General features: G+C 38.9%; 1 protein-coding gene across 3 annotated transcripts in view; it reads right to left on the bottom strand.

The window, feature by feature from the left end:
• Positions 1-27,032, bottom strand: part of SLC39A8 (solute carrier family 39 member 8) — a 70,273-nt gene that overhangs the window by 40,995 nt on the left and 2,246 nt on the right. For all 3 annotated transcript variants that reach the window (XM_045820156.1, XM_045820158.1, XM_045820157.1), the window contains exon 3: positions 4,603-4,765. In XM_045820156.1, the coding sequence (XP_045676112.1) occupies positions 4,603-4,765 (163 nt within the window). The remainder of the gene's footprint in view (positions 1-4,602; positions 4,766-27,032) is intronic.

Genomic DNA, 27,032 nt, shown 5'->3' on the forward strand with positions numbered 1-27,032 from the left:
AGAACTTTGGGAGTGTGAATCATCACTCTTCTGGGCACACTGCTTAGTTTCCCTCTTCTTTCATTCTTAGGACATTATTCACAGTGAGGAATCCATCACCCACTCAACCAGGGCACCAATGAACAGGTTAGTGTAAAAGCATTCCTTGGACCTGCCTCCCTGATACACACACACATAGGACTTCCTCTAATGGTCTGTTTAAGACGTTCTGCTTCTTGGTGAACTCAGAAAATTTTTAATAACTTTTCAAGGAATATTAGTAACAATAGTTAACACTGAATGCCAGCTGTGTTAAAATTCTTCTAAAAACCTCACCTATTTTAAGTCATTGCATTCTCCTATGTCATAGATTTTTTACAGAAATAACATAAAATCAGTTAACTTAGTCCCTAGAATCTAGTTAATTCTTCAAAAAATGTCATATCATTATTTTTTTAAGTAGTAAGTAGACTGTGATGTAAACTTTAGTTCGTTTAACTCATTGCTACATAGTGAAAGGGCAGCAGATTGGGAGTTAGGAGGCCTGGGCTTTCCTCGTCCCTCAGGTATCGTACCCAGGGAGAGCCATTTACTCTCTGGAGCTAAAGGCTTATGTCATCGGTTGTACTATGTAGTTGGACTATGTGAAGCTACAAATAAAATTCTATTATTCTTATCTATTACTTGAATTAAACAGCATTCTGTGACATCATCAAAAAATGAAGCAATTTTGGACCATTAAATTATTGCTAAAACTTAATTTAGCCCCTAGAGAATTTAATTTACCATCCCTTTATTGCACTCAATATGAGTTTATCAAGCACCTGAAAGGCAATCTCAGATTCACAAAATGTGATATCTCTGATAAATGAGATTGATATCTGACCACTGAAACATCAGCATGAATGTGTTCATGAAATCCTTCACTCTTTCAAATTACTTTTATTTTGATTTTTTCATTCCCTAGAATGAACTCAGAATTGACTCTTTATTAAATGAACAGTTATATCAAGAGTCCAGTGCATTTCATTATTTAAAAAGTATGTTTCTCTGTGGGAAAAGGATGGGCTTCCACAGGCCACAGAATAAGGTGAAAACATGTATAAGAAGAATGAAGACATACTCTTCCCACCCTGTGCCAGGCACCGCTCTGGGCACTAGCATGTGTTAACTCATTTGATACCCCAACGACTCTGTAAGGAAGGTACCGTTTTTCACAGATGAGGTAAGTGAGGCACACAGACAATAAATTAGATGCTCAATTGCACACAGCCTCGCTGAAATACAACAATTGACATATTACACCAAAAAAGGCAACAGATTGTCAAATTAAACATCCTACATTAGTAATAACAAGTAGTCTACTAATTTCACTAATTCTCCAGAAATGTTTCTGTGTCTCCTCTACCCCATCCCACCCACTCTAGCCCCATTTCAATTCATAAGACAATGTGTACCCTAGGAGGTATTCTTCTCTTTGGGGGATCCTCTGTCCAAATATTTGGTGCCTCTCCCATCTTGTCAGATGGAACTGTTGATTTTTCCATTTTATGACTTTGCAGTGTTGACCCTAGAATTCTCTCACTTTCTGTTTCACTTCCCCCATTCCTACCTCCTGGTTCCTGAGATAGAGTAAACCTGAGAATTGCGGTTAAGAACACTTTTCAATATTAGTAATTAACCTGCACAGAGAAGAGGATTTGCTTCTTCTGAAGTCCCATCTCCTGTACTCAGCCACCTGTATATGTGTTATATATGTTTTATTGAACATATATACAGTGCCTACCAGATAGTACATGTAGTACATGCCAGACAGCATTCTAAATCCTTTGTGAATATTGTTATTTAATCCTCACAGCAACCCTAGGAAAAAGGTACTATTTTAGATGATAAGACTAAAGCAGAAAGGCATAAGTAAAATCATGTGCCCACCACAGCTAGAAAATTACAGAGCTGGGTGTTGAGTACAGGTGGGCAGATTTCAGAATCCATGCTTTTACTATGGATTCTGAATAAGCGTGGACACATGCTTGAGAATGTGTAAAGCACACCTAAATGCCTGTGTGCCTGGAGCGTAGTGAGCAAGAGGGAGGCCTGAAGGAGTGACATCCTGGGAGAGTCAGGGGCCTTGTGGTGCACAGTACATTGACTGGATTTTATTTTGAATGTGGCATGAAGACATTGTAGGGTTCTAATCAAGAGGACCTTACTGTTAGTAAATGTTAGTGTAAAAAGCATTTACTGAATGTACTTTTGAATGTAAAATGCAAACTGCATTCAAGTTAAACAGACTTGTAGAACTACAAACGCACTCTCATTTACTACATATTCTATTTAAAATATTTGCTTGAACAATTAGCTCTAAAATTATTGTTATTCACTAAGTGGATGATTGTATTGATAAAGTATATGGGGTGGCTTCCATTCTTTGTATATGTATATACAGAAGATGAAAGAGAACATGGATTCTGAAGTCAAGACAGCCTGGATTCGAATCAGTCTCTATTTTGTACAAGTTGCGTACTCCGGAGCAAAGGACTTTAAGTCTCTGTGCCTCAGTTTCCTTAGCTATAAAGTAGGAACAGCAGATCCTAAATTATATAGTTGTATGAAAATTAAATTAGTCAACATGCACAAAGCACTTAGAACAGTATCTGCAACACAGTGCTACATAAGAGTCGACTGTTATCATTACTTCTGTCATTGTTACTATTATTCCTGTTATTCACATGAAGAGGTTGAAGTATTCATATATACAAAAAGAATCCAAAAGTATGTAAAACAGGCATTTCCTTTGTCAAGGCTTCCCTTGTATTCTTCTCTATTATGCATATGCTAGTTATGCTCACTCAGACCAGGGGCTTCAACTGCCGTCTTTAAAATAAATGACATATCTCCAACCTATTCTCTGAGCTCCAAATGCATGCATGCCACTGCCTACCTGACAGCACCTGCTGGTCCACATCAATGTCTCAGACTGACCATGTCAGAAACTCGTTGTCTTGCTCCTCACCACTGGCTTCCTCTAACAACAATGGCTTCTCCCCAGTCTCCTCCATCCAGGGAAATGGCACAGCCATCTATCCACCTCCAAGGACTCAAACCTTGATTCATGGTTCCCTCCCCCACATCCAAACCAGAGGCAAACAATGTTAGCACAGCCTCTGAAATCCAACCTGAATCTCACCGCTTCTCCTCACTCCCACTTCCCCCACCTGAGCCTGAGTCCCATCATCCTGAATGCCGACTCCTGGCAAAAGCCTCCTGACCGACCAATCTCCATGCTTCTACTCTTCCTCCATGACTATCTATCCTTCATACTGAGGGTAGAATCATCTTTTATGCATCCAGATAAAACTATGTCACTCTCCTGTTTAGAACCCTACAATGTCTTCATACCACATTCAAAATAAAATCCAATCAATGTCCTGTCCACCACAAGGCCCCTGGCTCTCCCAGGACATCACTCCTTCTGGTCTTCCTCTTGCTCACTACGCTCCAGGCACACAGGCATTTAGCTGCGCCTTACACATCCCCAAGCACATGTCCACGCTAATGCTAACGGTTCCCCCGAGCTCGAGTGCTCTTCGCCAGAGACGATCTTGCTGTGGTCCTTGCCCCCATCCTCAGTCAGGTCTCTGTTCAAGTGTAATCTCAGCAGAAAGGCCTCCCTCACTTCATCTAAATGCACACTCACCCACCCTCTCCTTCTATTGTAACCTACTTTATCTTCTTCAAAGCCTTTATCCCTCTGAAATCCTATTACTTATTTGCTTGCTTGTATAAATGTTTATTACATTCTTCTCAACTACATCATAAACACTAATAGGGCAGGGAATTTTTCTTCTTGCTCACAACTGAATCTTCAGTACCTAGAACAGTGCTTGGCATGTTCATTCAATAAGAATGAACAAATAAATGATTACAATACCCATGTGGGGCAGGGTGACAATTTAAGAATAGCAAGAAATGGCACGCAGGTAGCAAAAAGACCTCCTGAACAATTCATTGGTTTATCTCATTTGTGAAAAAACTCTTCATGTTTAAGTACATAAACTATTTTATATAGTAAATGGGTACTTCTTTCCTTATATTTTAAAATTTTTGCAGTATCTATGGCAATGCATTATAGACACTTAAAACCATCTCTGGTGTTTTCTTTCACTTATGAAAATCACAGCAATAATGATTCAGTACCTTAAGATTTAATCTAGAGATACACTAGTTTTATTATCCCTTTACTGACACTTATAGATAAACTAACAGGTTTTGAATAATATTATGAGCACAATGTAATGAAAATTAACTGATCAAATTTAAACCAGATAGTTAATATGTAATCCAATGTGCACAGCATAAATCATGTGTTTAAAATCAGGAATTGGGTTTTATAAAGTAATTAAGTGGTACCAAGTGTACTTTTGACTCCACATATAGGGAGCACAACTTAAGAAGCTTAAAGTGAGTTTCTAATTATTCTTATTCTGAATACTTCCAGAATATCAGTACTTTACCCAGGGATTCTATATAGCTTAATAAAAGCAGAAAAAGAAGTATGTTCACTTCATTTCAAACTAGCCCATAATCTTCTCAAACAAATGGAAGAACCAGCTTCTAGCATACCTTCAGAAAGACTTGGTTTGGTTTTGTGCTTGGGCCGCTCACCACAAGGGTGAAAGTTCAGTTGCTGCAGGACTGCGGGGCAGATGACCGAGAAGTTCGAGCTGGTTATCTGGGTAGCATTTGAAAAGCCATGAAGGGAAAAGATCTCCTCAGCTGACAAACACTGAAACAGAAGAAACAAAGTAGACATATATGTGTTGATATAGTAAAGCACTCAAGCAAAGACAGTACAGAGACACGGAATATTTCATCTAGACACCCAGCACTAACTCTTTATACAATAACCCTCTACAGAAATGAATAGACCCCTAAAATTGTACAACAGCCCATACTACCTTAAACCTAGAAACAAGAAAAATAGCAAAAAACTTTCTTGATCAACAGTCTACCTCTACATTGCCAACCTAAAAGTAAGAACTGGTCTGGAGATTTCCAAGGACTTTAGAACAAACAGGCTTCAGATGATTCAATATTCTTAATCTTCCTTCCCTGCTTTTCTTTCGTTTGGATGGATATTCTGTGTGAGCTATTAGACTGGCTCTCTATAACACTTCTTGGAGACAAACATGAGGCTCCCTTGCCATTTCACAGTTCAGGGCTTCATCCATCCTCCTTGACAGCAATAGTAATCCCAACATAAATGTTATTCTAAAGTATGTCTTTGGTACAAGTGGTTGTTTGCCAGAACATGTATTATGCTCAATGATAGCAGGTAACTTTCTTATATTATACAAAGTTTTGAAAAGTGATGTGTCGTTTAGAAATTCATTAACTATTAATGAGAAATAGAATCATCAGAAAAAATTCTCTGCAAAAAAAAAATTAACTATTTAAAGGTATCATTTTATTTGGGCAAAGTATAACTATAAACTACTTTCCACATATATTATTAAGAAGACCGTAAAAGAAATTAAATGTGTTACTATTGCTAATGAATAAGAATTATAGAGTGTGAAAAATATCCATTCAAATAGAAGAGTCTGTCTTTAATAAGTACAATTGAGAGCATTGCTTTGCATGTGCTTCAGCCAATATTTAAACCCCGCTGAGACCTTAGCTTTGTATAATTCAACGGACTCGATTGTGTCTTCCTAAAGTTCATATATTGACGCCTTAAGCCCCGGTGTGATGATTTTGGAGATGGAACCTTTATAAGGCACTTAGGGTTAGACAAAATCATGAGGGTGGGCCCTGCTCCAATCAGACTCACTGGCTTATCTGAAGAGACACCAGAGAGCTTGCTTGCTCCCTCCCTCTCTCCACCTGTGAGTTCAAAGTAAGAACACAGCCATCTGCAATCCAAGGAGAAAGCTCTACCAGTCTCTAGACTTGTGAGAAAATAAACTTCCCTTGTTTAAGCACCCAGTCTATAGTATTTTGTTATAGCAGCCCCTGCTCACTAATATACTATGAATGATATTAAAAACTCAAAAGTGTTTATTAATTATTTGACCATAAGTACTGTAATTTTCTCCACAACAAAAACAATGAAACTAAAAATGTAAGATTTTGACAACAGGAGATCACTATTGATTTTGAAGGGGAGATGAAAAAACATCAAATACACCCAGATGTTTGGAGTTGTCAAAAGGTAAGAGTACAATTACCATAAAGAAAACATATATTTAGACTTTTTTTAAATGTCTAAGTGTGTGCCCACATTGTTTCTTATTTAATGGATGCACTCCCTTGGGTCCATGACAATGACAGCTGTGTGCCATTCCTAAAAGAGGAGACAGTACACTCAATGCTTTGTTAACTATCTTCCCTTCAGTGAGAACAGGGGATAATAAACTAATGATGGAAGACAATAGCTTGATAGCCAACTGGGGGAGGGAGAGTGGGTATTGTTTATTCATTACCATGTAACCACACTGGAGCATAATTGCTACGTTCAAAAATTACAGAGTCCATGTGGTCCAACTACCACTGCATGATTCCAGGAATAAATGGGTGTAGTAGTACAAACACAAAGCAGCACTGTGTGCCTGCAAGGAAGTCTTAACCTACTGGAACTTCAAGCTCCTCCAACTATAAAAGAAGAGGAAAGGGGGAAGCTGCTAATAGGTAATTTACAAAGCCTTCTCAGAATTAATATTCTAACATGTCCTAAAACTTGATGTTGGTTCAATAGTTCTTTTCAGACTCCAATTGTGACCTGTTAGTGGGTCAGGAAGATCACTTATTGTCAGCATTTTGTAAGGAAGTAAAGAACGATATAATAGAAACTCCAGAGTGTACCACACATAACTAGGATAACTACTGCTTAATCAAATTTTATAGCTACACATTATACATACCATGTACATGGGATCACAACCCAAAGTTTTCTTTATTTATTATTAATTTTTAAAAGATTTTATTTATTTATTTTTAGGGAGGGGAACAGAGGAAGAGAGGAAGAGAAACATCAATGCGTGGTTGCCTCTTGTGTGGCCTCTACTGGGGACCTGGCCCCCAACCCACGCATGTGCCCTGACTGGGAATCAAACCAGTCAGTGACCCTTAGGTTCACAGGCCAGCACTCCATCCATTGAGCCACACCAGCCAGGGTGCAAAGTATATTTTTTATGAGCTGGGTGAAAAGGGTGAAGGGATTAGGAAGTAAAAATTGGCAGATACAAAACAGTCAGGGGGATGTAAAGTATAGCACATGGAATATAGTCAATAATTTTGTCATAACTATGTATGGTACCAGGGGGTACTAGATTTATTGAGGGGATCATTTTGTAAGTTACGTAAATGTCTAACCACTATGTTGTACACCTGAAACTAACATAGTATTGAATATCAACTGTAAGTGAAATCTATAATTTTTTTAAATTTCAATAAAATGAATTTTTACTGTAAATGCCATCAAATGTTTGAAAGTTACTATGTTAAGGATGCCCAAATTGTCTGTTGTATACCTTAAGAGACACTCTCCTACATACAGTTAGGAAAAGAAAGATAACCAAGGGAATAAATAATCAATATTGTAAGGCAGCTTAGAGTCTCGATGAGCTGTGCAGCATGTGGGTGGACATTCTGCTTGGGCAGGTGCTCACGGATAATAACACTTTTACAGCGGCAGCAGCTCAGTCTCAAAAAAAAAAGTAAGTGGATGGAGAGATGACAAACATCTAGGCCTTGTCTCATGACATGAGAATGGGGATTGAACATTAAGAGAATACTAACAGTGTGGCAAAACAAAAACTAATGGCAGGCCTGATTTATTTAAAATAGCTATCTACCAGCAAGTCGAAAAAAAATTATACAGCAGCCAAAGTTAGCTTTTAAATAACTTTGATTTTATTTGATTTTGTCTTATTATCTTTTGACTCCCTTCACCTGTTTCTCCCACTCTCTTACCCCCCACCTCTGGCAACCACCAATCTGCTCTCCATATATGTAAACTTGGTTTTGTTTCATACTCCACATATCAGCAAGATATGGTATTTGTCTTTTTCTGTGATATTTCACTTAGCATAATGTATGTTAAACCCTACCATGTTATCACAAATGGTAAGATCTCAGTCTTCGCTGTGGCCAAGAACTATTCCATTTTATATATATATACCACATTTTCTTTAACCATTCATGCATCAGTGGAAACTTAGGTTGCTTCCACATCTTGGTTGAAATGAACATAGGATGAATGTACCCTTTTGAGTTAGTGCTTTTGATTTCCTCAGATAAATATCCAGAAGTAGAATTGCTGGATAATATCGTAGTTGTGTTTTTAATTTTTGGAGGAACCTCCATACTGTTTTCATAGTGGCTGCACCAGTCTGCATTCCCACCAACAGTGCACAAGGGTTCCTTTCTCTCCACAGCCTTGCCAACACTTGTTGTTTCTTGCCTTTCTGATAATAGCCACTATGTGAGGTGATGTCTCATTGTGGTTTTGATTTGCATTTCCTGATGGTTAACGATTTGAACACCTTTTCATGTACCTGTTAGCTATCTGCATGTCTTCTCTGGAAAATGTCTTCTCAGATCTTCTGCTCATTTTTTAAGTGGATTGCTTGGTTCTTTTTGTTGCTAACTCGTATGAATTTTTCTCCTGTGGAATAGGTTACTTCTTAATTTTCTTGATGGAGTCCTTTGCTGTGCAGAAGCTCTTTGGTTTGATATAGTTTCTTTTTTAAAGTTTTACTTATTATTTATTTATTTATTTATTGCTGTTGTTACATTTGCTTTTGGTCTCAGATTCAAAAAATTACTGCCAAGACCTATGTCAAAGGAACTTACTATTTAAGTTTTTTGGTTTCAGTTCTTAACATTAAAATATATAACCCATTTTGAGTTAATTTCTGTATATGGTATAAGATAGTGGTCAAGCTTCACTTTTTTGCATGTGGCTGTCCAGTTTTCCCAACACCATTTATTAAAGAGAGTGTCCTTTCCCCATTGTATATTCTTGGCTCTTTTATCCTAAATTAATTGACTATATGCACATAGTTCTATTGCTGGTGGAAGTGGGGTCATTGTGGTGTCACAAGGAAGGCTTTCCAGGAGACCCACAAGGGAGGATAAGGTCTGGTGATAAGATTTACTTGTGGCACCAGGTACAAGATCAAAAGAGTTCCGCTGGGGTTCCATTGTCCCATCTCCATCTGTCCAGCCATGGACAAAGTTCCAATCTTGCCTTCATCAGGACAGAAACAGGGCCTGTGTCCAGAGCTTCTGTGCCATGCCAAAGCTAGCCCATGTTAAAGCTTTGTCCAGCCCAGCCTTTATCACCATCCAGCTAGCTTAGCTTGTTTTCTGGGTTGTGCCTTGGCTGGGGCCCATGTTTCCTGTCCACATGGCCACCAGAGCCCCAGGTGTCTGCTAGTCCCATTGGGCCACTATGGAGAGAATGCATGAACAACAGGGCAAGCAAGAAGGCTCTTTGTTAGTTGGGATTATGTTATATCAGGCTTGGGAAGGACCAGGCACTTTTGCAAAACAACCAATCAACTTTCCGAGTTTTTGCATGCTTCTAATGGGTCCAATCCCTAACCAATCTATTACTTATATCTTCTGGGGGTTTGTTTCTTATCCAATCCAATCCCTGTCTTAGGCTAGACTGACAGGCCTCTATGGTTCCCATTTTGGCTCCTACTGCATATGTGCTTACCTCCCCCTTTGTTGTTCTTTCTCTCCTTACATTGTTCTGAGGGGAAGGACAATTGTTCCCTGGGAAGTGTATTAAGCTGCAACTTCTTAAGGAAAGAAGCAGGCATATGCTCCCTATTTTATTCTGCTTAAGAATGTCTGATTCCCTTTGTTCCTTTCCTTAAATAATATTTAGCTACCTGTGCTAACAGGTTTATTTGTGGGCTCTCTATTTTTTCCACTGACATGTATCTGTTTTTATGCCAATATTATACTGTTTTAATTACTATACCTTTGTAATATAGTCTGAAATCAGTGAGTGTGATGCCTGTAGCTTTGTTCTTCTTTCTCAAAATTGTTTTGGCTACTCAGGGTTTTTTGTGGTTCCATACAAATTTTAGGATTATTTTTTAGAGTTCTGTGAAAATGCTATTGGAATTTTAATGGGGCATTGAATCTATAGATTGCTTTGGGTAGTATGAACATTTTAACAATATTGATTCTTCCAATCCACAAGCATGGAATACCTTTGCATTTATTTGTGTCTTCTTCAATTTCTTTCATTAATGTCTTGTAGTTTTCAATACATGGATATTTTACCTCCTTGGTTAAATTTATTCCTACATATTTTATTCTTTTAGATGCAACTGTAAATAGAATTGTTATTTTAACTTCTCTTTCTGATAGTTTGTTATTAGTGCATAGAATTGCAACAGATTTTTGGGTACTGATTTTTATTATGCTTTGATTTCACAAAGTTGAACCTGAAACAAAGAAAGCAGTTGTCTAAGAAAGGGCAGTGTTTCCCAGAGCAGGGACAAACAGGATGAGGGCCTGAGTTGTGAGGGCAACAACAAAACCAATAGAACCACTAAGGAAGTTCAAACATTCTCCCAAACATAGCACTTCACCTCCAAAACAAACATGAATAAACTTTTAAGCTAGTAGGGTTCACTAGACTGCTCAGAAAACAATTCAGAGTGATTGATTAGCCAGAATAGTATGTGTCTTGAAAAAACACTTCATGAGCTTTCAACGTCTCCTTCCAACTTACCTACTGAGCTTTTCTTCTATCTATTTGTTTTTACAATACTGCTATTCTCAAGAGTGTTCTTGATGTTTGCTGTGGCATCGAGCTTTGTGCTATCAGAGGCAAACTCTAGCCATCAGCTGCTCTAATGTTCAGTGGGTTGACTTTTTCCTAAAGATGTTTTCTTAATTTTAATGAAATTACTATTTGTTAGTCTCTTGCCACATTAAGGTCATCTCAAACGAGCCTTATACACACAACCACCAAAGTAAATCAGTAGAAGAGGTAAGGAGGGTTAAACACACATCATAAAAAAAGACTTCAAATTATATTCAAAATCGTTTTAGCAAATAGTTCCATATTTTTTTTCTGCTTCTTTCCCTCCTCCTTCTTCCTCACCTGTTCTGACTGATCAAAAGTTGGGTTTGGGTTGTTTTGGGGGACGGGTTGCTTCTTTTCCAGACATGTTTTATGGGAATGAAGGAGGCTGGTACAGGGAGGGGTAGGAGGAGTGAAATTTGACTGATTAGGGCAAGTACCTCACTTGACATTTTGTACGGTTGAAATATGCTTATAATAAATGCCAAGGAGTTAAGCAAGATTTAGAAATACATACCTTAGATAATGACACACTCTCTATTTGACTAAATTTTAGTCAGCTCTCTAAGTCCTCTAAGCCTCAGCCTTGTATCTGTTCTTGGGGGGTTGGGAGGGACTACACTGCCCAGGTTCAGCAAAAATCCTGTTAAGTCAGTTTAGAGAGATGCCCCATCCTTGATATCTGATCAGCATGACCCACCTTCAGCAAAAATCCTGTTAGGTCTGTTTAACGAAATTCCGTCTTAGAAATTTTCCATGCATTGCCCCTGCCCTGCCTCTTGGCTATAAATCTCCACTTGTCCTTGTTGTATTCAAAATTTAGCCTCGTTCTATACTGAGGCCCCTTTTCCCTATTGCAATACATAGTTCTTAAATAAAATATGTTTTATTGCTTTAATTACTGTTTGGCTCTAGTTTTCTTTAACAATACCAAGTACAATAACCACATAATTATACTTCATATCACATAAATTCTTTCAACAAACATTCATCACTGAATCATAAAAGTCAGGGTATATCACTGATGGGAGAAGTGGAAAGTGAGGGGAGCCAGAGGATGACACCCAGAAAGAACAACAGTGGCCCTCCCTCACCCTCAGGGCACAGGTTCCGAGACCCCTGGCAGATGCCTGAAACCTCGGATAATACCCTACTTTATAGATACTATGTTTTTTCCATACATACACAACTATGATAAATTTTGCTTTATAAATTAGGCACAGTAAGAGATTAAGAACAACTAATGATAAAATAGAACAATTTATAACTGCATATTGCAATAAAAATTATGTGAATGTAGACTCATCCAGCAAGCTAACAAGAATTTCTTTTTCCTTCCTCACAGTTTTGCAGATAGAAGATTCATCTTACCATGGATCTTAGCAACCTCAGCATACAATTTTTTTCTTCCCTTATTAAGTCAAAAACCTTTATCTTTTCATTTAAAGGAAGTACTCTATGGCCCTCAGCCATATCTGAACTGCCAGCATCACTACTCTTGCACTTTGAGGCCATTATTAAGTAGAATAGAAGTTCCTTGAACACGGGCACTCTGATGCATGACAGCTGATCTGATAACCAAGAAGGCTACTAAGTGAATAATGGACAGGGAGTGTGCAGATATGCCAGGCAAAATGAAGCAAACCGAAGTTTTGCCACCCTCAAAACAGGGCCTTTTGGGATATTGATCTTAAGCTAGTTATTAAGAAATACAAGACTCAGAAAGAACCTTTGACCCTCCCCTTTTCCTGCCAATGAGGCTCACATAGAAAGGCCTGCTTCAGGAAGGGACTCAGGATGTTCGCCTTTGCCTGATTTGAATTGACTGCAGTACAGGGGAGAGCTTTAGGTGAAGCCTGACGCTACGTCAGCCCCTGGGGGCTGTCGTTTCTGGGCTGCCTGGCAGGAATTTGCCTATTATGTGTGTTCCATTCTTCCTCAGTTACCTGTGAATTGACCATTTTGGCTTTTAAAATCTAAGATCTAGTTCCCTCCTTTTCTCATTGTCCAAAATGACATTATATCCCCGGTTTTCCCCACTGTCTTTTGAATTTCATGCTAATGTGAATTCCCTATGTGTACATATTAAAACTTTATTTTCTCCTGCTAATCTGCTATATGTTGTTTGAATTATTATACTGACCAGACAAACTTAAAAGGTGAGAGTAAAAGTATATTTTCAGCCACCACAAAAGGGAGGGTTCATGTCCCAGGCAGGATGGAGTAGGTTGTCAGGGGAGTTCATTATGCTACTTGGAATGGTGCACAAGCTAAAATTTATAAATCATTTATTTCTGGAACTTTCCATTTAATATTTTTGGACCCCAGATGACAACGGGTAACTGACACTGTGGATAAGATGGGGACTACTGTAATACAAAGATAAACAAGCATACTGCTTTCCATCAAAAAACCTAAATACTTATGGCAGAAATAAATCAGATACAGTAGCTATAAAACCGGAGAGTAAGTGATAAACTCACAACAGGCATAATGATAAAGAACTATCAAGAGCTCAAATAAGGGAAAAATAGCATGCAGAGGAAACCGTCAAAAACTACTCTGAGGCTAGAACTCTGGGAAAGTGGGAAGAGGATGTTACTGGTATGATTAAGGAACCCAGGAAGAGAAACACATGGAGGATGGTGGTCAGTTTGGTTTTAGACATTTTAGGTTGCAACAGCTGTGGGACACCAAATGGAAATGATGAGTGAGCTTTGTCTGAGAAAGGCAGAGGCCAGGCACAGGGGTGTGGCTCCCTTCTGTAAGGAGGTAACAGCTGAGTGCAAGTAAGGACACTACCAGGAGAGAGCACAGAAGGGAGGGAGACGTTTCAGGAAGACATAGACAGGGTGGGGGAAAAGGAGGTTTACAGTTGTGTGTACACAGAACAGAGTTTATGCTTTTATCATGACTTATTATTTTACTATTTTTCATATAAGTAGATGTAAACCCACTTTTGCTCCACCCTGTATAATCTGGACAAAAGCAAGGAAAGGGAGCCAGAGAATGAGACAGTGAGATAAGCCCAAAACATAAGAAATAACCTAGGCTGGTAAAATGTAGGCAATGTCCACGGTTTGTTGCCTGCCCAAGGCCAGTCTGCACCATCCAGTAGCAGATCCCTTAGTGCATGGGAGCCTCATACGCAGGTTAAGTGGGGCTGCCCAAGAAACAAATGACCTAGACCTGTCCACTCTCTGGCAGAGCTATTGAAGAAGTCTTTATCTATGAGGATTGCTCTAAGTCTGGGGTCTCCTTTGTCCATTTTTTTTCTACCACATGAAAGAAGGTGAACTCTAAGTAGAGGTCTCCAATTCCATAACTAGTTCCCTGGACACAGCTGTGCCTAAAGCTGGTTCCGCCCTTGAGTTTCTGTGAGTTATTTGAGTCAATGAATTCTTTTTTTGACTTAAGCAATGTAGAGTTGTTTCTTTCACATTCAAATGAAAGAGTCCTGATTGATATATAAGTATTTAAAAAACATTTTAAAGCTAACAAATGAATGCATCATCTAGAACCTATGAAAAAACAAAAAGATAAGTTTTTCTAATGTTAAAACCTTCTCCATTCTTCTTCCTTTTCTCAACACATGGGTTGTTTTCTCTACTTGGCTGTCTTGTCAAAGGTCACCCATTAAATAATACAAAACAATAAGGCCATCTGATCCTGTGCCCATTATGCCAACACCTTCACACCACACCAGAAATGAAACATCATCCCATTCAAAAGTCACCCCAGAAGTGGTTTCAAATTCTGTTTTGCCATGTACTGTGCTTCTGTGGAAGCTGAGCAGTTCACGTTCCCAATAAGGACACTGCTGGGTGTGGCTGTGTCCTCTTGTGTGGAGGTGCAGGGAAGGAGAAAATGCACCTCATAATGCATTTAGACTTGGTGACAATCAAAATTGGAATAAAACAGCAAATCTAGTCAGTTTTCTAGGTTGTCAATTAACTGAGCTACATACTTTAAATTATATTATAAAGCTTCTAGCCAGAGGAGGAAACAGGGTTGAAATCCAAGTCTGAAAGTACCCATCTACCCTCTTTGCTTTAGAGACTTCTCTACCCCGCTCTGTCACATCTGTTGTTTGTCAGCAAGAACCACAACTACCTTCTGGAATTTGCCATCCTTCCCCCAGGAAATGATGGGCCTCCTGTACTTTGAAGAAGAATCCACCCGAAGTTTTTATCTAATTTGCTATCAGAGAAGCCATTTCCACTTTGCCCTTGCTCTCATTCATTTATTCATTCATCAAGCACAGGTTGCTCCCATCTCCTCTGGCCTAGGTAGTCTGATAAGTACTGAAACTAAGATATAGTCCATCTCCAATATACTCACTGTTCAGTAGACAAAACATAAAGATACAAAACAGATGATTATAATACAATATGGTAAGGAAAATAATAAAGATAAGTGTAAGGTATTGTGAAGGAAGAGGCAAGAGGTCAGGGAAGGCTTCCTGAAGGAGGAGATATATGAGTGCCGAATCTAAAATGTTGGTTCAATGCTTCTCATGGCTAGAGAGATAAGATATAAGCCACAAAAACTAAGGCTGAAATCAGTAATGCAAGTAAGTATGTGATTAGTTGACAAATATAAACAATAGTCATAAGAATTCTAGAAAGCACAGAAAAGCTATATGCTTAACATATATAATCTCTTCTAATCCCCACATCAACTACTAAAGTAAATATTAGGAAAAATCTGGGACAAAGAAACCATACCTTAGGAAAAAGTAAATTGTTCAATATTAAACAATTTATAAGTATTGAAGACAGAATTCAGACCAGTGTCATCTTATGTCATCTGACTTCTAAGCCAATGGTCTTGCTGCTATACCCCCATATTTTGATGGGTTGAACCAAATACAGGTAGTATTCTGGTTGAACCAGAATACAGGTATTGAAAGAGAGAATCATTTAGACCCTGGCAAGGCACATAGTTGTTGCAGCTGTTAGTGACTTGAGTCATACAGTTAAATTACTCTTAGGCCACATTGAAAGAGATCCCACTGAAAGAGAAACTTCAAAAACAATTAAACAATGGTCAATTCCAACATCAGTCAAGTTTTCTCACCATGGTGAGAATTAAAGAATGCAAGATGGCTGTGATTTTTTTGCTCCCCAGCAAGCCCTTCTGTCCATCACCAAAGCAGAAATATCAGGCAGACACAACCACCACATTCAAGCAGCGAACACCTGGGCACAGCCTGGCACAACACCATCCACCACAGGCCCATGGCTGCCAACACTGCTGTGAAGGACCCCATAATGGGATCATCAAACCGAGAATATCTGGGGGGTAACACCTTAAATATTTGGCTTCCCTATCACCGTTGCTTTAAACCCAGTATTGCTAAAGGTCAAGTGGAAAACCAGCTTCTTGACTGATCCATCTGAACTGCCATCACATGAGACCTGTACTACTGATCATAGGTTGTCAGGACTGACTGTATTAAGAGGAGGAAAAGGTAAAAATCCAAAATAATTATTTCATGAGAAAGAAATCTCTGGAATCCTGGAGAGCATACCTACCTTAGAATTTTCTTATGATAATATTAATAATATAATATCTTGTGCCTGGCACACAGTAAGACTTGGTAAATACTTGTTAAATGAATGGATGAGTAAATGAACAAATGAACCCCTCAACTTGTCTTGAAAGTATCTTTCAAAACCAATTGCAAAACCAGTTTAAGATTATAGTAGCAACCTAAACAAAATTATGAAAAAGCAAAAGAAGTACAAAAAGTGTAGTCTGTTCACACAAAAGTGTTTCAAATGTGGACTAGCCAAAGATCACAAGAGAACAATTTAAGTATTTAAATTTCAGAAGTTTAACAATTGAGAGGCCACTTCTGACACTGAAAAGGTGAGTAGTCCCATACATTTATCCCTTTTGGGGTGAGTGAACAATGTCACAAAACTGGTGACTTCAACGCTTCACACCAGCAACAGGAGTATTCAAAGCAGGACTGAGTGAGGACATCACTTTGAGGCTTGTTACTGATACAAAATGAAACCCCTAATGCCGGTGACAAGGAGCTAGAGCACCACTTCCAAAATCTCCTTGATATTGTGCAACATATCTATACACTGAATCACCTTCTGTTTTACCAAACTTCTCTTGAATGTTTCCACTCTTAATTGTCTCTTCAAAGTTTATATTATTTTGCCAAGATAAATCATAATTTTCTAAGGTTTGAGAAAAGAACATTCTTAAAAAACAATCTCTACATTTAACAGGTGGCCAATCAAGTGATCCCAACACTGTTTCCTAAGATTCTTTTTCCCAGCTTTCCTTCAGACTCCTAACACTGCTCACTGAAGCCACTCTGGGGCTGGTGAATTCTCACCCATAATGCACACACACATGTGCATGCACACACATGCACACTCACATTCACCCTCAAAACTCTTTCTTGGAGGAGACAAAAAGTGCCTTTCTGATACATGCTTTAAGGAGAAAGATGCCGTGTCTTATGATACATTGTTAAGGGAAACGTGATTATTATGAAACAATATGGATAGAATGACACCACGACTATAAATATGGTTAGATAAAATCTAGAGGATGTGCTTCAAAATGTTAACGGTATTTATCTCAGGGTGATAAAATCATGGGTGATTTTTATTTTTTCTGTTCTGCTCCTCTATTTTGCCAAAGTTTTAGACAATATACACCTATTCTTGTTTCATTTAGAAAAATAAAGTTAAATCATAGGGAGGGAGTGTTAAATCTCTTATCTTGGTTCCTCCAAACATGATGAAGAAAAGTTGGAATTAGTGTTTAATTTTACTAAAGAAAACAGAAATTTTAAAGCTAGTATATGCTTTTAAAAAGAGGTTTACAAAGTTTTCTGATGTCACCATAGCTATTGACAAGTTTCTCAGCCTTATTCCATTCCATATTCAGTTTCTCAAGGCTCTCTCGCCCCTAAAAGCATGACATGGTGACAGAGCAGATACTCAGTCGGGATCTTGACTTCCCAACCCTGACCTGCCGCCAAGTGGCCACGGCCACCCTACTCTCTCCACAGGCCTTCTCCTGTTCGCAGCGAAGACCAAAGGGCCCGTAAACCCTTGCGCTCACCAGGGACCTCCGACTCAGTGCCTCCGGGGATAAGGTGCGGAAGGCATGCCTCTTCACCTCAGGGCTGGGGCAGATGCCACAAGGACTGAGCTCATCCCTCAGAGCTGCCTCATCACTGCATACAAGGAATGGCCTTGTGCATCACAGGCCCAACTATGTAACAAACCTTCAGCACACAGGCTCTCGAAGTGCGGTCACGGGACCCCTGAGGGTTACCAGGACCCTGCTGGAGAATACGCAGGGTCAGTATTCATTTCAAAATAATAGAGACTGCATTTTCCTTTCTCACTCTTATTCTTTTATGAGTAAACAATGGATTTCTCCAGAGGCTGTATGGCATATGTCACAATGGAGTGAATGCAGAGGCATTAATGACACTCTAATAAACCAGATATTAAAGAGAGTTGCAAAAATTAGAACAATGCCATTCTTTTCACTAATTATTTTGTCAGAGAAAGAGTTATTTTTCATTTTTAAAATGTTAACATGGTATGGATTTATTAATGTTATTTTTAATAAATATTTTTAATTTTCTCCACATTCACTTCTATAATTATAAATATCAATAGATATGAAACATATATACTAAAGTTGTTTGGTGTCCTCAGTAATTTTCAGGCGTGAATACAAAAGGGTCCTGACTCCCAAAAGTTTGGTCTAACTCCTAAGAGCGACACACAAACAGACCCTTGTATGCCACCTACCTGATAAGTCAGGAGCTTTAATCAGTCATATCTAAGACACATCCCATCCAGTTCAACCTACACGCCCACAGGACAGTTCCTACAGAAACACTGCCACTGTCACTCCTCTGCTCAGACTGCCCCCAACACACATGCACACACGCAAACTTCTTTCTGCCAAGAGTGTAAAGTCCTAACTCTGAAGAACCTCAGTTATCTGTCTTCAATATTCCACTCCCTTCACCCTCCTCCAGAGCATACTTGAACTCTCTATCTTAACCACACAGTTCCAGCGAGTCTTGTGTTTCACGGTCATTGTGACTTTGCATGGTCCCTGACCCCCACCTAGAGTCCTGATATGCCTCCACTCAAAGTTTCTGGCTCCTATCTGTCCTACACGGGTCCATACCTCCTCTGCTTCCCACTGCTATCTATGCTCGCCTCTTCTTCTCCAGACTCCTGCACAAAGGGCATTTATTTGTTTAGCTCTCACTGCATCCTTTAATGTATGATTACCTGTTTGTAAAAATGGATACCTCTTTAGTAAGACCATGAACATCTAAAGAGAATAGACTTTTCCTTTTAATGTTTCTGAACTCTAAACAAAGCATCAGACAAGATTAGCAGAAGATTTTTATGGAGAAAGGATGGTGTTGATGAGTTCCATTTCGGGCAGGCTTAGACCTATTGAACCGGGGAAAGGAAAGAGACATCAGTGGGCGATAGGGTGTACAAAGCTGAACCTCACAAGAAATACCTGAACCAGGCCAACCTATTTAGAAAACGTCCAAAGAGAGGTACTAACCATAGCCCAGGAGTGACTGGAGCTGGGCAGATAGTGTGTAAAATTAAAAGAAAGGGGACTTGAGATAGAACCCTGAAAAACAACCAATATTTGAAGGGTGAGCAAAGGACATTGAAATTGAAAAGTAGCCACCAGAGAGGTAAGAAAAAGAAGGTAGCACAGTTACAGGCAAAAAAATGATGTGTTTCAGGCAGGACGTGTCCAATACCATCAAAATTAACAGCAAGGTAAGGCCTGAGAAACGCCCATTGTATTTAGCAATAAGAAAGTTTGGGGTGACATCCTGTAGAGTAATTTCAAGAAAGTGCTGGGGTCCAAGCCACGCCATAATATGTTCAGGAGTGACTGGAAGTGAGGAAACAGAATAGGAATTCATATATTTCCATCGCCCAGTTATACGCAAAAAGTGAGGCACATAGGCCATGAGATAGATACTCAGTGGATTCACAGCACGGGGGCCCCACTAACACAGCCTCTGTCTAAAACCAGCACAAGGGGAGAGGACCGAGGATTCAAAATTGGAACCCTTGCTCTCCCAGACAAATTGGGGCAATTGGTGACCTTTGCCAAATGACTTATTTGGGCCTCAGTTTCTGGAGATACTGACATGTCCTATTTCTCTCACAATACAGTTTTTAGTATCAAATGTCAATAATCAGAAAATAATATTGTAAGGCTAAAAAACCAATCAGGTTTTAGAGCTAGCCCTGACTATTGCAGAGACAGCTTCATCAGGGAAAATTACAATAATATTTTTTCCTGGTTTTATTGAAACAAGAGGAATATCAGCAGAGAACACCTTCTTTGCTTTCAAATGACTATACAATTCGCGGTGGCTTCAAGAAACTGGCATGAGTTCTACCTTGACATGCAGGCATTTGCACAACAGAGGAGGCATGCAGCTTCTTAGAAAATAAACCAGCCCCTTTGTGGGACGATAGCCTTCAGCTTGAGGAGCAATAGCAGAAAGAGCATAGGTTTGGTTTTGTTCTGTTTAATTATTTTTTTAATTTTTTAATTTTATTTTTCAATTAAAACTTACATTCAATATTATTTTGAATTAGCATAGTGTTTAGACAACCATATACTTTACAAAGCAATCCCCCACCCCAGGTATCTCCAGTGCCCACCTGGCACCATACATAGTTGTTACAATATTACTGACTATATTCCCTGTGCTGTGCTTTACATCCCTGTGACTATTTTGTAACTACCAATCTGTACTTCTTAATCCCTTCACCTTTTTCACCAGATCCCCAAAACCCCCTCCCCTCTGGCAACCATTAGTCTGTTCTCTGCACCTACAAGTTTGTTTCTATTTTGTTTTTTCATTTATTTTGGGTCTAAGGCTCCAGATTCAAGTCCCACCTTCTCGAAAAGAGCACAGGTTCTGAAGTCCCATCACCCTGGAGAGGAATCCTCGCTTTGCAGCTTCTGGGCTATGACTTTGCACAAGGTATAACCTCGCTGAGACTGGGCTGCCCTGTGGGAGTTCGTGTACTCACCCTGGGAGGTCAGAAGGGTGACTGGGGTGGTGTATAAGAAAGCACAGAGCACAATGCCTGGCTCATGATCAGTGCACTGTAAACGTTAGCTATCATTCCTGTTAGGCCAGGACCTGCTTCCTCTGCTAATGGGAAGGCCCTTCCCAGAATATTTGCTTACAAGACATTCATCCCAAGATCAGAACCAGAGCCAGTGTCTAGCTTTTCTCATTAGTATGTGTAGGTGTAGAACATACCTAGATTCTGAGAAGCCCACTCCTAAAGAAAACTATATGTGATTTGATAAACAAACTCAATTACCTGGTGTCAATAATATGCATCCATTAACAAATGGGCCTGTTTGTTTTGTAGTATGTACATGTGTGTACACATATGTGTATATATGTATGTCTGTGAATATATGAATATATATATATATACACACATATATCATGCACAGACCACTTTCTCCAGTGTTACACAGCCAGCAATGCAGCTCTCCACAGGCACGATAAAGGCAGATTTACACTCTACACTGCCAGAAGAGAGAGCAAATTCATTGGTAGAGTCCTTCTAGGATAATAGTGAGAACAGGACTGAATGTTTTAACACTAGACATGGCGTTTCTCTCGTGTCTGAAGGCTATCCATAGAAGAAAGAAGTTGATTAATACACATTTTTCCAAGAAAACTTTAAGAACTCAGAATTAGGAAAGCTATTGTTGCCAAAATATTTTCTCTGAAAAAAAATTCATCATATAAGAAAGAATAAAAGAAAATTTCATTCTCTAAGAGAGAATTCATGTAAGTCACATGAATATCCATGTTATGATTAGTAGTAGAAATACATTTGGAACCAGCGGATATCCAATCAATAAATACTTTAAAAACTGAACAAGAGAGGCAGAACACTCCAAAAGGAGAACTGAGTGATTTGTAACTCTTCCGTGAGCCATTTGCCAAAAGGATCCCTTACCCTTCTAAACGAGTAGCACCTGCTATCAATAGTATTCATTGAACAATTAATCACATACAGCCTTGTAAGATGTTTCATAATATTTTTTCAGTGATTACTTAACTACAGCAGTTTGGCCTTGCATACTTTTCTCAAGTTGCCATTTTATTTTCTAATTAAAGTATAAGCTCTCTGAGCACAAGGACCCATCGTCATCGGTGTAGTCTCTACAGTCAGCACTGTCCTCTTGATGCGACTACACAATGGAACTAGAGAAGCAGATGATGATTAGTAGCTTCTACCCACATTTCAAAATCTGAGGTAACAGTTGTTCTGGCTACAGAGGGTATAATTTTCTAGCCCACAGTTCAAAACATCTACTATAGTACATATTTAGGATTGCCCGAGGTTCTACCACTTGTGTGACATTAGGCAAGTTACTCAACCTCTTTGTATCTCATTTTCTCATGTGCAAAATGAAGATAACAATGGTACATTTATCCTAAAATTGTGTTGCGTATCAGATATGATAATACAGATAAACTGGTTAAAAGTTATGTCACATAGAAAAAGACCAATAATCTCTTGCTATAATTATTATGTTATGCTCGAAGGGTCCAGGTGACTCCTAGGTAGTGGGTAAAGGTGCAGGCTTGGGAGTTCAATATGGAAAGAATGAAGGCCATTTTCCTACACAGATCCCAATCGTGCCTGACACGGAGGCAAACTGAGCTCCCGACATCTATATAGACAGAGATTGAAACGAAACCAACTCCATCTCTGGATCCGGATTTCGTTTCATTTTTAAGTGCCATGCTGTGACATTTGACCAACTGCACTGTCTTTAGCAAGCATATCAAAGCTTTCTGGGTGATGATGTTCTTTGTTCCATAAAACGTAGCCATTAATATTTTTGTTAGTAACAGCTGAAATGGCATAACAACTAAGATAAATATCAAACTGGTAATAGTATCAATTATGAGCAATCATCTATCATAATACCACCAGGAGGTACTGGCCCTGGCACTATGGCATTCTCTGTCCCTTTGTCTTGTCAATTATTAGTACCTGAATTATACCATTTTTTTAAAAAGTACAGCAGCAGGGGTCTGTTAGTGAAGAATAATTTGCACAAACTGCAGGGTCACCTTTGCTTCTCCAATCTTTTCCTAAGTAAATGGCCCTTTAATAAGTTCTGTTATATTCCATGGGGTAACCTGCTTTGTTTTATGGTCTGCAGTTACCTTCCCCTATGATGGCCATTACACCTTTTCCCCACCATCAGACATCATCATAGTGAAATGCTTTATGTGTATCCCTCATGTTCCCAAAACGTCTTGGAAACAATGATTGCAGTATACACAGTCAACCTAAATGAGAATGATATAACAGATCAAAACAGGTCCATTGTCCTGAAGAAAAAATGACCGAAGACCTAAGTATAACCTCAGCTTTCTGTCCCACCTTTCTGTCCCACACTTCTAGTTTCTCACCTGAACAAGCAGTCTGGAAGGCATTCCTAGAAGGTGTATCCTCACCATTCCCCAGAACATAAAGACAAAAAAAGACGAGATGTTCTTTCTCTGCTCTATTAATGGTCAGTGCTTCCCCAAACCTCTCTCATCTAATCAACCATCACTCCCACCCCAGGAAAAAGTACAGTGGATAACAACAAGCTATACACACGGTGTACGTGTAATACCCCAACTCGCACACACACACACACCTTCTGTTTGCTACATACTATTAGCCTGGCCATCCACTAAAATAAGCCGAGAGTTACCTCACTGCCTCTCCCTCTGGCATCATCAGGCCAGAAGCTAGTGAAGAAGATCTAACAACAGTTAAATGACAACAGCAGGCAAAAGACTGAAGCAAAAAGTATTTACTTAGGGCTTTTTCGCCTGCTCTTCAGCCATGCCTGCTCTGCTTGGAGAAGGCAGAGCCTTTATGCCAACTCCTACTGTCTCCAGGTCCAAGCAATCATTACATCTCACTCATGCAAACCACTGCAGTTTCTTCCTTAGTTCGCACCCTGACCCACTCCAACACTTTTCATACTCTCATGAAGATAAATTTTCTGAAAACTCAAGTCTGATCCCATTCCACTTTCATTTGTAATTCTTTAATTAGACATATCATTCTATCATGCATTATAGTTGTATGTGCCTATGTCATGCCTCCTCTGATAAAGTCATGTGAGAGCCAAATTATCTTACTCATATTAAGCAATTTTCATTCATTCATTCAAAAAATATATAATGAGTACATGTTATGTACCAGGAAATACACCAGCCCCTAGAGAGAAAAGTTAGGTCATTCCCTTTAATTTGTTTAAAATCACAGAGGTAAGGAAATAGGGAGGTTTCTGCCATATAAACAAAAAGTTGTAATACATACTAAATTATTTACATATTGTAATATAATTGCAACATATAATATGTTAGAATTGCAAAGGCACTAATTCATATAGGATCACATAGAAGAGGTTCTTACTAAACTCTTGAGCAGACCAAGAAAGGCTTCTCAGTAAAAGTAATGTCTAAACTAATGCCTGAAGCATAAGCAGGTATATATGGAAAACCAGGAACTATAGGCAGTCCATTAAGACTGGAGTAGTGGCAAAGGAGAAGGCTTGAGAAATATACAGGGACCAGATCATGAAAGGGCTAAGCCACATTAAAGCATTTGAAATTTATCTTGAAAAAACTTGTTTTACTAAGATGAGTGATATGATCAGATTTGTACCTTAAAATGACCACTCTAATTAGAGTACAGTAATCACTCAACATATTTGTTAAATACAGGAATAGTTAAGTGTCATTAACATAATAAGAAAACATGTCGGTTATTCAAAAAGAGAGAAAATAGGCTATCAGTGCTGACTGTGATGCCCTGGAAAGGTTTTATGCAGAAGTAGCGGCAAAGGATAGCTGGACAGTTAAAAGTATAGCATTTTGATAGGGCAATTCAAGGAAAAGCAGGACATTCCAGTTGGAAACATGAAGTGTGCAAGGAAGATAACAAGCTAAGAAGTGGTTGAACAAAATATACAGGTGAATTCACAGAAGAGCAAACCATTCCATTTAGTGAGTGCTAGGTCTGGGTGGGTAAGCTGTTCAATGTCAACCTTAAGGTGCAGGGCCTTGAATGCCAGGCTCAAGATCTAGACTTCACCAGCAGAGCAGCTTTGAAAAAAGACAGGCATATTCCAAGTATTGCCTTAGGAAGATTGAATACGAATTAAAAGAGGTGTACAAACAAGGTGCAGGCAAGCAAGTGAAAAAGAACAAAAGATGCAGGAAATATGCTACAAACTATGTATGGAAAGAAAAAAGAGCATTAAGAGACAGAAGCAAAGTGTGAAGTTGAGAGATGGTGTGAAACAAAGGTTGCCTCACAGGCCAACCTACCACAGCCAGTCCCACTTCTGGCCTTCTGATTTATTCTAATTAGTTTGGTGTGATAATTTGGAGAATGAGGATATCCTTTTTTACTGAGCTATTTAATTGGCATCTACAGTAAGAACTTAGAGTGAGGTGTTTTGAAGAGGAAATGAAGAGAAAATCTGAAGAGAAAGGAACTTCTGAATAAACTGAGCACTGAGGCCATTTAAATGGCCTAAATTAATTGCCCAATGTATGCATTCAGTTGGGGCTTCCTTGTGTATTCTATGGAACTCCCCGACACAGAACAGACTGACACCCCATCACCTCCCAGACCCACTGAACTAAAAGAGCTCCCTCTTCTCACTGCTTGAGTCTCTGCTTCTACCTGCTCTGTGTACCCACACAACCATGAAGCAAAACAATAAGCTCAACTGTTCTATTGTCATCAGTTTGAAGTTAGGTCACTTTGGTCCCCCAAAGCAACAAGTTAATTTAATAGTACTTAGGAATACTTTAAGAATATCAGAACACCTTCCAAATTCTCTAACAAACATGCAGAGTACAGTAGTCTATAACCTGAGAAAAGCTGACCTAAGAAATATCAAAGCCCTTATCCAAAGGAACAATGTCATTTGTAAATAGATCTCAGAGAAAATTCAATAAATCCTTGATTCATAGAAGTAAGTTCTATTTTCTGGGCCTTTTTCAAGGTCAAAAAAAATCAAGCTGCTCACAACAGGCCCATACATTGTTTATTCTACTTTGTTACAGGTGAGGGAACTCCAGTTGCATTCTTTAAAGTATGCAGGTATTAATGGCCCTAAATTTTGCTCCAAATTGGGTGGTTTCCTGCTAGCAAATTAATAGATTCTTCTGGAATCTATTTCATTTGTTGTCATTTTGTTTGATGATTGTTGTTCTCATCAGGACTTTTTAGAACATCAAATTGTTGTTTGTTAGGCCTGGCTCAATGATAAATCGTCCTTGGCTTCCCTCTATTTCCAAAGTAATTATGGGCTTCTTCCTGTCTCTTTTTGATGCCCACAGAGGCCACAATGAGTGTAGTTAAATATCCAAATATGAGAATGAGAAGCAAGGTATTAACATATATATAATTTTTCAATTGAGGAATCCTACTTATAAAAGGGGAAACGTATTGCTAATAAACTTAACCAATTTTTCAAAATAATTTACACATATTTTCCAGTGTCTTGGCCAAGGAGTGGCTCAGGGATCTTTTGTCTCTTTATAATTTGTCAACATCTCCAGACACTGCAAGGTAAAAAGATAACGTAAGAGCAAACAATGTGTGGGCTACAGATTTGCAGCTGCAAGTCCAACCCCAAGCTTCTTTCCAAGCACATGACCACTCCTACTCCTACCTAGAAATACCTTAGTCAGCTCAGCTGTTTCCCCTACTTAAAGAGATTGCAACTAGACGGAAAATACTTAGGAAGTTGTTTGTTTTGTTTTCTTTTCCAAAATATCAGTATATAATATGTGGGAATTTCAGTTTTGCCAACATATTTCTTAGACATTAAATCAAATGTTTAATGAAATCATGCCAGAGCTAAAACTGCAGTTTATTAAAGAACCTGAAGAAGTGAAACACAAAACCCTCCCTTCTAGTTAAAGGGAGGTCACCCTCTGATACCACACTGCATCAGAATTTCTCCTTGAGTATAGTATGTTTGGATTGGGGTGAGATATTTCTAAAAAAAGAACATCTACCTATCTATAATGTCCTTAGGAAGGGGTCCATCTGGTTCAAGTTTCCCGGATGGTAATCTAAGGTCAAGATACATTAGA

The sequence above is a fragment of the Phyllostomus hastatus genome, unplaced genomic scaffold (assembly GCF_019186645.2).
Source record: "Phyllostomus hastatus isolate PE091 unplaced genomic scaffold, TTU_PhHast_1.1 phas_scaffold_39, whole genome shotgun sequence".
Lineage (NCBI taxonomy): Eukaryota > Metazoa > Chordata > Mammalia > Chiroptera > Phyllostomidae > Phyllostomus > Phyllostomus hastatus.